Source organism: Tupaia chinensis, unplaced genomic scaffold (genome assembly GCF_000334495.1).
Source record: "Tupaia chinensis unplaced genomic scaffold, TupChi_1.0 Scaffold000074_1, whole genome shotgun sequence".
NCBI lineage: Eukaryota > Metazoa > Chordata > Mammalia > Scandentia > Tupaiidae > Tupaia > Tupaia belangeri.
Window position 1 is genome coordinate 836,247 of NW_006159534.1, and position 10,974 is coordinate 847,220.

At 50.6% G+C, this 10,974-nt stretch overlaps 2 protein-coding genes across 2 annotated transcripts in view; one reads left to right on the plus strand and one right to left on the minus strand.

Moving 5' to 3' along the window:
* Positions 1 to 2,321, plus strand: part of TOR3A (torsin family 3 member A) — a gene marked incomplete at its 5' end in the record, with an annotated part of 14,480 nt that extends 12,159 nt beyond the window's left edge. Inside the window, 2 exon segments of the mRNA XM_027767878.1 lie at positions 745 to 869; positions 1,447 to 2,321. Of these exon segments, the coding sequence (XP_027623679.1) occupies positions 745 to 869; positions 1,447 to 1,697 (376 nt within the window).
* Positions 2,322 to 5,462: 3,141 nt separating this feature from the next.
* ABL2 (ABL proto-oncogene 2, non-receptor tyrosine kinase) overlaps positions 5,463 to 10,974 on the minus strand; it is a 61,770-nt gene continuing 56,258 nt past the window's right edge. The window contains exon 13 of the transcript XR_333631.3: positions 5,463 to 10,957. The gene's annotated coding sequence lies outside the window, so the exon portion shown is untranslated. The remainder of the gene's footprint in view (positions 10,958 to 10,974) is intronic.

Consider the following 10,974-nt stretch of genomic DNA (forward strand, 5'->3'; position numbering starts at 1 on the left):
TGTTGGCTTAAACTCACGCCAGGTGACATGTGTGCGTGCGTGCCCAAGATCCTGAGAGGAGAATGGAGAAGGGATTGCAGCGTGGCCATCCCTCCTGGGGGGGTGATTTCTCACTTTCTGTCTCTCTGTCTCTGTCTTTCTGGTGAGCACACGTGCCCTATAGCAAAAACCTCTCCTAAATAAATAAATAAACAAACAAATCCTTCAGTGGCTCTTCGTAGCACGAGCTGAAATTCACGTGCCTGGCAAAGGCCTCCTTACCCGCAGCTTATCCTGCTTTCACGCCTCTACCCCACTCCAAGTCACTTGTGGCCCGAGCCCCACAAACCCGCTGATGCCTCCATGCCAGGACCTACCCGCCATGTCCAGTGCCCACCACTCACCCAGGCCTCATCCTCCCTCTCAGGCCTTCTCCCTCGACCTCAGCTGTCCTTGAGTCCCCCACACACGCCCTTCTCACCACACGGAGGCCAAGGGGAAGAATCTCGCCTTCCCTTCTCTGTGCTCCTGCCGTCTCGGGAAGCGTCTGTCAAAGGGAAAGCAGAGAGGGAGGACGGGTGACAGCAGGCGTCTGTTCTGTACAGAGCCTTGGGGAGTGATGTGCTCTCCCAGGGAAGAGGAGGCCCAGGCCGTGCAACCTCCATCCCCCCAGTCTCTAGTGCCGTGGCTTCAGTGGTCCAGCAGCCTATTTGGAGGCCAAGTAGAAAACGGAGGAAATCTGTTACCAGCTCTTGTCTCTCTCAGTAACCTCGGGGGCAATGCCATCAACGAGGTGGTCCTGAATCTGCTTAAGGCCGGATGGTCCCGGGAAGAAATCACGATGGAGCAGCTGGAGCCGCGCCTCCGGGCTGAGATCGTGCAGTCCACAGGTGAGACGACCCCCGGCCACGTGGGAATGGGTGCTCGTGAGGGACAGGGTGCCTGGCGCCCCCAGGATGCAGCCTCACCATCTCACGTTGTCAACTTTAGGTGGGCCCAGGGAGATGGCAGGAAGCCTGAGCTCCTTTTCTGAAATGCTCAAGAGAGTAGGCAGTGCCCGAGGCCTGGCAGTGGGCCCTGTGGACTCTGAGGAAGTCACGCTCCGAGAGCCTCAGCGGTCTGTCTCCAGACAGAGGGGTATCATCCCACTGCTTTCTGCAGTCACACAAACTGTGCCCGGAGGTGGCCGTGACACCCAGCCTGGAGTAGGCCTTCTGTTTGGGACACTTTAAAACTCCAGCTGGGGGGACCAGCAGGTGGCATGGTGGTTAAGGCGCTAGACAATCCCACATGGCCGACCACGGTTCAAGTCCCAGACCTGGTGGCTTGCTTTCTCACTTTCCTTCTCTGTCTCTCTCTGGTCAAATTAAAATAAAAATGAATGGATAAATAACTTTAAAACAAAACAAAACTGCAGCTGGGTTCGGCCTCGGGTCAGACTCCATGTAACTGTGTCTCTGATTTCAGACAGTGGCTTCGGCCACAGCCGTCTTGTACAGGAAAACCTGATTGACCTCTTCGTCCCCTTCCTGCCCCTGGAGTACCGCCACGTGAGACTGTGCGCGCGCGACGCCTTCCTGAGCGAGGAGCTCCTGTACACGGAAGAGGCGCTGGACGAGATCGCCAAGATGCTGGTGTACGTCCCCAAGGACGAGCCGCTCTTCTCCTCCCAGGGCTGCAAGTCTATCTCCCAGAGAATTAGCTACTTCCTGCCCTGAAGGCAGGTGAAGACTCCCTGGAGTTGCCTGCCCTGCAGGAGCCAGAGCCTGGGCCCTGGAAGAGCACCTGCGTGGCTGTCGGTGAGCGGCAGGCCTGCCACCACACACCCCTGGGCTGGGAGCAAGGCCTCGGTCCGAGGCAGAGCCAGTGCTAAGTCCACATGCCGCCTTAACGCCAGACAGCCCAGAGGATGGACCAGAGGCTAGAGAAGGCTGCGGGGACAGCAGGTCCCCAGGGCTCGTCCCAACTTGAGGGAGGCTCTCCTTCGTGTCTCTGTCCTTTTCTGCAGGTGCCAAGACTTGGGTGCTGGGCCCCCAGCTGCCAGTTCCTTGGGTTTTGGGGCAGGGAAGAAGGAAGTTCTGCTGGTGGGGCAGGCACTCGGTGTGCAGGCCGGGTGGGCTGGTTTCAGGTCGGGAATCCCAGAGGAAAGCTGGGCAGCGGCTGTGGTGAGGAAAGCAGCAGAGCCTCAGGGAATGTGTGCAGAGGAAGACGGTCTGGAAGGCAGGTCGGTGGCGGCTGAACGGACACTGCCGCAGATTGGGGGGAAAATGACTTTTTAAAAATGAGGGGCCTTGGCAAGTTCATGTCCTATGTTAAGATTAAACTTTTATACTTTTCTAAGATCCTTGGCTTGCTCACTTACTGAGAAATCATGCTCATTTAGCAAAATTTTGAATCCAGGCAGTCCTGGTGGGGACTGGAGGAGACGGGGCGGCTGTGGGTGCCCGTGGGGCCACAGGACACAGGACCGTCTCCCACTGGCGACTGTTTGCTGGGGACCACGCCAGCTGCCCTGGGTTACACCAACCTCTCGTGAAGAGGCTTCCACAGCACCCTGCTCCCATGGAGGAGCCGGTCACGTCTGCACGCCCAGCCTTAACAGGAAAAACAGCCACTGCCGAGGATCTGTGGCAACCTCTGGCCCTGTGCCTAGAAGGGGGGACTCCCCTCCTCACACACTTCCGGAGTGACACACAGGTCTTTTCTACTTGCTGCCATCTCGTATCCCCTTTTATTTACAGCCCTCTCCAGCCCCGTAGCCCTTATGACACGGAACTCCGTCCCCCATTTAACCCCTTACTGTGCGCATTTACTCGCCAACTCCAGGTTGGGAGCACCTCGCCAGAGCCACGTTAGGAGCTCAGCGTTCAAGTAAAATCAACCGAAGGGCCATGGTCTCACAGCCCTCGTGGGACAGAAGTGGGCCTGGACTGTGCGCAATCCAGCGGGCGCAGGTCTGGCTGCCGGCTCTGTCTTGCCCTAGAGCATCTTGGGGAGAATGGGCGAGTCCAGGCCGCGCGGTCCTGTTACACACCGGGCTCTCGGCTCTGCCAGTGCACACTCGCTGTGTGTGGCCTGTGTGTGTCAGAGGCACAGGACAGCTGACACCCTCTTAGCACTAGCCGGCCACATCTGGGCTCCGAAACTCAGGAAATGAACCTCTGACCTCAAGAACCAAGACACGCAGCAGAACATGGTGGTCCTCATCCATCCCCAGGAGTCAGACTACCAGGGCTGGGGTCACGGCACCATCTCTCGCCACTGTGAGACCACGGGAAAGCTGTGACACCTGGCCTCGCCCTCACTTCTACTGGGGCAGCAGTGTACCTGCCTCACAGGGCTGTGGGAGGGCTGAATTATTATTTTGTCACAGCGCATGTGCACTCACCAGAGACACTGAGAGGGAAGTGAGAAATTATCCCTTGGGGGAATGGCCACGCAGCAATCCCTTCTTTCTCCTCCTGGGATGTTTGGCACACACATACACGTGCCTGGTGTTATTTTCAAGCTGTTGGGATGGGGACTCAAACCACAGTTGGCCATGTGAGAGTCTAACACCTTAACCACTACGCTATCTGCTGGCCCAAACGAATTACTCTTTATGAAGTGCATAGGTATAAAAAGAAAAATTGCTTTCCTCTTTACACACTAAACCTGGGGTCTCCACCCCCAAGCAATTCTCTAATTCTCTGCGGATGTCAACAGAATGCCCTGCGTTAACCACTTGGAGTTGATGCAGACCCCATGGGTCAAAGGCTCAGCCCCACATGACAGCCCTCACTGCAGGTGCCATTACAAAGTAGTGGGTCTCCAGGCTACCCACGCTTCTGTCCAACTTGCCTACAAATGAGGGATTCCCACAGCCCCTTGTGGTCGATAATTTACACAGAACTCAGGGAAACATTTCAGTATTGCTTATCTATGGTAAAGGCTACAACTCGGGAACAGCAAAATGGGGGAGATGCATGGGGCGAGATACTGGAAGGGGGCAGCACGGAGCTTCCGTTTCCTGGGCAGACGCCACCCTCCCAGCATCGCCCTGTGCCCACCAACCCAGAAGGCTCTGAACGCCATCCTTCAGGGTTTCTATGGAGCTGTCATTAGGTATGCGTGATTAGGCCCTTGCCCACTGGTGGCTGGATCAATCTCCAGCCTCTCCTACCTCTTCCCTGGAGATCAGGGTAGGGCCAAAAGTCTCAACCCTTCTAATGACAGGGTTGCTTCCTAAGGCAACCAGCCACCAGCCTCCAGGTGTCGTGTCCTTAGCACACACTCAGAACTGGTGAAAAAGGATTGAGAATAACAAACAGCTCCCCTTAGAAGCTGTCAGGAAAGGGAATGAAGATGTTGTGATAGTAAAGGCATTTAAGACTAATATAAAAATACAGGGACCAGCGGATGGCATAATGCTTACATCACTGGACTCCCACGCCGTTGACCACGCTTTGACTCCTGGACCCGGAGGCTTAAAACTCACGCTGGGTGAGCATGTGTGTGTGGAATCTCCAAGATCCCAAGAGGAGAATGCAGAAGGGACTGTGGTGCGGTCATCCTCCCCAGGGGGGGATTTCTCACTTTCTGTCTCTCCTGTGAGCACACATGCCCTATAGCAAAAATCTCTCAAAAATATAACACTGCTGTTGCTTGCTCAGTCACAGAACTCAGTAGTGGAGTGGGGGCTCACTTCCAGTGTGACTCCAGCACCTGTGCTTTGGTCATTTCCTTGCTTCTAGAACTGATTTTCTCCGCGAATGCCATGGTGTCGGGTGTGGAAAATGTTACAAGTAATACAAAGAGAGAGACAGTCACAATGCGGGAGTCTTCTTGGAAGATTCTAAGATCTAAAACTAAACCGAAAATGGGCAGGAGAAAAGGACTGCCGACGGTGAAGCAAGAGGAAGTGTATAAGGGGACGTTTCTCAGTCATTCCACCGGGCCTTGTGTAAGCACCATGTGCGCATATTCCACTTGGACCTAACTAAGGGTACTTCTAAAGCAGATGAGAGGCTGGCAGGTGGCATGGTGGTTAAGGCACTGGACTCCCACATGGCTGATTGCAGTTCAAGTCCTGAACCTGGCAGCTTAATTTCTTCTTTTCCCTCTCTGGTCAAATTAAAAGAAAAAATAATAAATTAAAAATTAGTTCTTTAAAAAATAATAAAATGGAAGACCTAGCTAAATAAGAACAGGATGTTCTCTTCTGACGGTCTACACTTCCCCTACTAATGCTACTAGGGCTCGAGACATATTGTTCTCAAAATGGATTTTGAGAGAATCAAGTCTCTCTTTACGTCACATCAGGTGGATACACACACACACCAAAGAATGTGTATTCGCCCCCCAGAGGACAGCCTAAACACGTCAGAGGGAAGCTTGCTAAAACCAGCTTCCATACCTTACAGACATCTGTTTCATGTAGGAAGAGATTGTGCTGAGGACTGTCCATCAAAGTCATGGGAGAAACACTCCAACCTCACACCTACTTTGCCAATAAAATATTGCAACCTTTATTTAAAACGAAACACAACTTGGCAAACCTTGTGAGACGACAGGCAGAGAGCAGGGCCTTTCCAGGGCCTCGTTTATTTACATCAGGTTTAACACTGTTAGCAGTTCACAGTCAGACAACAGAGTGAGAATTAAATTAGAAAAACAAAACTGAAAATATATTACAGTAACATTTAAGAACAAATACCTGACAACACTGGTAGTGCACCCAGGACTGCTGCGTTCCGCTGACTCCCACGCGGCCTGTGCCCCCTTGGCAGTGCACACAGTGCCCGCCACTCCTGACCTCGCCCCTGCGCACCACACGCCTGCCCAGCTTGACCTTTGGTATAACCTTCGAGTTCTAAAGAATCTAAATCAGCGTGTTTTAGGACAAAGTTCTGTCAACCACCATGAAATGTTCAAACTTATCTGCCAGCGGGCAGAAAATCGGAGTTACTTCACTGACAGTCGTTACATAATTGGATTGCAAGACAGGGCAAGTGCAGGGCCTGCGAGGAGCCAGGTTCTGTGTGTTCGTTAGGGTCGGCCTGCTCCTGCCAACACATCAGCCCTGCGGCTGCAACTGCTCTTCAGCATGGGTCCTCGCTTTCTAAAAAGGTTTATTACTTCTCTGAGCAAGACAGACACAGAGAGATACAGGGTCTTGATGCCACGATCCACCCCCAGCCTTGACAGCCCTGGATCATGGGCACGTGCATGCCCCTAACACTGAGGGAGGCCTCTGGTCATGAACCCAGACCCTCTGCTGTGGGGCAGTCACTCAGAGCAACTCACCACTGCGCCGCTACCCGCCCCCAGCCCTGTTCTTAACGGGCGATGTAACAGGGTGTGTACGGCGACAAAGTGTGTGCACTCAAGGACACAAATGCACATCCTCCCTGCAGATCTGGGGGGGGGTGTCAAACATAAGCTTTAAAGCACTATGTCCTCCTTGTCCTTTTAGTTTCTAAAACCAATCTCCCTGAAGGACAATCAGATTAATCAAGGTGATTTCTCAATCTCTGAAAATTCCTCTTACAACGGAATCCAGAAGCCACAGAGAAACATGGCCGTCAGATGGAGAAAGCTGGTTTAGGACCTCATCTACCAGAAGCATCTCTCCGGGCATTCTCGCCACTCACAGCACGTGGGAGGGTGCCCTAATTGTGTCGCACAGCACCTGGGATTTGCTACTGATGACTGAAGCACTGCAGGCCTGCAGTGTCTTCTGAATAAGGAATGAAAAAAATTTTGGAGATACCTTTACTTTCTTGTATTACAAGTGTTGAAAATTAAGTATCCAAATATGTGAAAATTTTGTTAACCACAAGCGTCATTCTCCAAGTTCATGGTGCCTAATTACATGATTAAAACTCAGAAGCAAATCCAAGTGCATTCCAACTACGCGAACTCTGTATCTCTGCAGGCTTGAAGACCTGCCCACTGCCAGCGTGCCATCGGTTACTCTGGCTGAGTCTCCTTCTGGCACCCACTATATTTAGGTGCTCGGCAGTGGGGAGGTTCAGAGATCGCGGCAGTCCGGCAGGGGTGCACCCTGTGGAAAGCTCAAGGGGGGTTCTCACTGCCTGGAACTTGGAGCCACTGTCACTGCCACCAGTTCTCATTCAATAACCCCATGAAAATCAACCCAGCAGACAAGCCTTCTACTTTGTAAGACTCCTGAAGCCCATCTTTGAAGGCACCTCTAGGGTCACCTCCATCACTCCCCCAATCAGCTCAGAATCAAGATGGCCTACCTCAGGAAAAGGACAGCTCTTCTTACTCTGGCTGCACGGGGTGGGGTGGAGGGGTGGACTTGCCTAACCGCCTGTCCCCCTGGATCTAGGACACTGAGAAATGAAGAAAGTGTTGTCTTGCACACACTGGGATACAGAACATGCACCTCAGGTAAGTGGCGTGGCGTGAAAATCAGCAATCCTGGGGCAGCGCCTCCTTCTGGAGCTAAGCCAGCCTCGCCAGGCAGACTGGAGCTGAGAGCCACTACCGGGGGAAGACTCTGGAGCAGGTGCAGCCTTTCCGCAGCTGAGGCCCAGCCAGGCCACCCCGGTCTTGGAGCGTGTGGAATGGCAGTGAGTCCGGGCAGACTGTAGCTGTGCTCAGCCATTACTCCAGGCACCCTTGTTGGCTTGCCACACAAACAAACAAAACCACCGAGCAAGCCTGTGTTACAGTTTTTAGAAGTCTAGTAGCTGGAGCTCTATCCGAACGATCTGGACGTCTGGATTACGAGTGGCAGCGTCGTGGGCCCAGCCCACAGCCTCGCCTCTCTGGCTAGCAGCAATGTGCTCAATTGTCACATAGAAAGCAGAGGTGCCCTTGAGCTGCCTAGTTCTCTCCTGTTCCCACATATCCCAAACCACCGCAGGCATTTGATGACGAACTGAACTGTGGCTTGACAGAAGCAAAGACAGAGATAGACAGCTGGAGTTGATCAAGAGCAAAAACACAGACAATCCTGTCAGCCCGATGATACGAATCCCGCGGGGGCTTAGCTCAATAACAACAGTGACATCAGCAGCAAAACCGGAGGGGAGTGGGAGCGGTCAGAAGTGTAGCTGTGAACTTGAAGAGGTGACCAATGCAAATGGCTCTGGAGAGTTTTATAATCTCATAGGTGGATTGAGTTCAGCTACTCTTCTTAGAAATAAATTACGTAGATGATAAATATCATTTTGAACCGGTAGGAAAACCCTAGAAAACTAGTTCCCGAAGTACACTGGTTCTATGGTTATCCGGCTTCTCCACCCCCATGCCCTCCTTGCCCAACCCTCTAAACCACACAGGACATAGGTTGAAAAAGACACTGTCAACCTCAAGAGTAACGAGCCCGCTCCCTCCACTTCAGGGCACTAACTTCCTGCACGTGTAGTGGAAAAACAGGCAAGCGCAAGAGGGCTTCCTCCCCCTCACGTCAAGGTTTCTGGAAGGGCTTCTGTCTTCTGGAGTGAGTACACATTGCTACTTTTTACAGAGCAGAATTAAACCAAAGAGTTGGTCCCTAGTTTTTTGAAGTCACTCAGCTCTTAAGTGTAACTTTAGTGAAACACTTGCTACACCAAAGTGCTCACTTTGCAGTTCTGTATTTGTCAATGTGATCAATTAGAGGTGATTCTTCAGACACCTGCATGTTCAGGCCCCCACAGGTAAAAGGCTTTAGGTCAATCAGCATCTAACCAACTGTATTATCTTCTAAACAGACATTAGTAATACAACCTTATAGTTAGATCACATTTGATGCTTCCTCAAAGTGCTTTTATATATGTTATTTCATAGTCATTAAAATGACACTGAACAATAAATTTTTGTTTTTTAAAGAAAAAGGAATGTAGGACTAGTTTAAAAAAAAAATAGGTTGGTATTCTTTACTACAAAGTGCAGATTGCCATGTTGCTGAGGTCTGTCCAAAAGAATGACCCCGCTTTTAAATTAAGAGTTCTACAGAGAGCTTGCTTGGCTGGACATGCCATTACTCCACGTTCAGGCCCATGGTCGGTGTGCGGGGGCGTGTGCTTTATCCAAAGTGTGCAGCACGGTGTGGACTGATTGTCTATCTGAGCGCTATTTCTGCAGCATCTCACAAGGCAGCAGGTATGACAGAAAGACCCCACAACCAGAACACCAGGAGACTCGGATTCTAGCTGTGGCTCTACTAACCATCCTCTCTTCTAGTTGCTTAATGTATGCAGACAAGGGTCCGGCTATTGATAATGTTCAGGCAGCCCTGGGCGTCTGAAACATCTTGCGATTTGCGGAAAACACATTGGCCGTGACTCCACCTCACAGAGAATTCTGATGAATTTCATTAGTCTCAAAACAAAACAGAACAAAAGAACCAAGAAGAAGCCAAGGGGCCTTGTTGTACATCCCCAGACTAGATGTTAGTAATAATAGCAGTAAACATTTATGGAGTGCTTCCTGTATGCCAGGCACTTGAGATACGGATCTCACAAACAACATCTCATTTAATCCTTACAACCCTGAGGCAGCTACTCTTACTATCCCTGTTTCTCAGAAAGGAAAGGAGGCTCCAGACGGTTCAGCTACACGTCTTCCAGACTGGCTTGAGCCTGAACTCTACACCACTGTCCAGACTGCAGCCTGTAAACGCAGAAGCTCCCCAACTTCAGTTAACCAAGGGCTGTGCCTGAGCAAACCCAGCAGGTTCTATTAAGTGGGAATGATTTTCTTCGCCAACTTTCTATCAAAGTGTAATAAAATTTAAACTCTAAAATGGAGCTGGGCAAGGGTCTCCTCTATGGACTGAGGTGATCTATTAGGTCATCGGGAAAGTCATGACATATTTATTTTTCTATGCAAAAATGTGTCATGACTTTTCTGATGATCCAGTAGAAAAACACCAAATGAGTCTTTTTAGAGTCCAAATGTTTGGGGTTTTTTTAAGGCTATATCCTTGAAAATCATGATGGAAGTCTGCAGGAAAATAAACACATTTTACTTTTTCATAAAGCCTTTCAAGACAATGCTTTATGTAAAGCACAGTCAAGGTGTGGTCAACACAGCCACTGCATTTTAGCAGGACCCCCAAACTGAAACCATGTCACCTGTACACGGGAGGAATCAAGCTGCAGTCACCCGAACGTGCACAGATGCAACCACCTTCAAAAAGCGTCAACACCTTCGACAAGCGCCTCTTTGATCTTGCTATCTGCTTCTTTTAGGCTAGGTAAAAGTTTCTAGAAGCAGTGTTCTGCTTTGGATTCAAATCTTTTTAATTTATATATAGCTTGGTGTGTATGTATGTTTTAAGCGGACCCTTTTCAAGTACGAAATGGAAAATCCTAAATAACACTTTTGTAGTCAGTTGACAGTGCCTCTTTAACCTGAACCCTGAGCCCTCAACCCTGAAGTTGTACAATTCAAGCATCGGTGGATGGGCTGAGCTACAACAGTCAACGAGCTACAACAGTCAACGCCACTCTCGACAGTGTGGAAACAATTCAACTTCTGAGTTTACCGAGCACCCATTGTAGGCAAGACGGAGTGAGGTGCTGCCCCTGAGGAAGACACAGCCCCATCCCACCCTTGAGACTGCTTTTCAGCGAGAAAACCAAGGAGCTTAAATACACTCAGTAGTGTTTCTCCAAGGCTCAATTCAGAACTCCCAAGGAAAAATAGAGCCTTTACTTAAAAAAAAAAAAAAAAAAATCCCCTGAAAAACAATGACAATCCTTTAACTTGCATCCCACAATGACAGGGATAAACTTAAAAAGCAGCATAATCATATTCTAGTGTCTTAGCTCCGCCCACCCCCCAGGCTAACTGCTAAATGAGTTCAAGTTTATGGATGTGTGTGTGTGTGTGGGGGGGGGGACCGGCAGGGAAGAAGGTGGGAGGACTGTAGGTTTTTAAATCCAAGTTCTCTTCCAACCACTACAAGGACTTCACTCTGATGACGAGTCGCCTGTGCTGAAGCTGTAGGTGACATATTGACAGGGCCCTCCGACACCTGCCATGAGCGGCTAA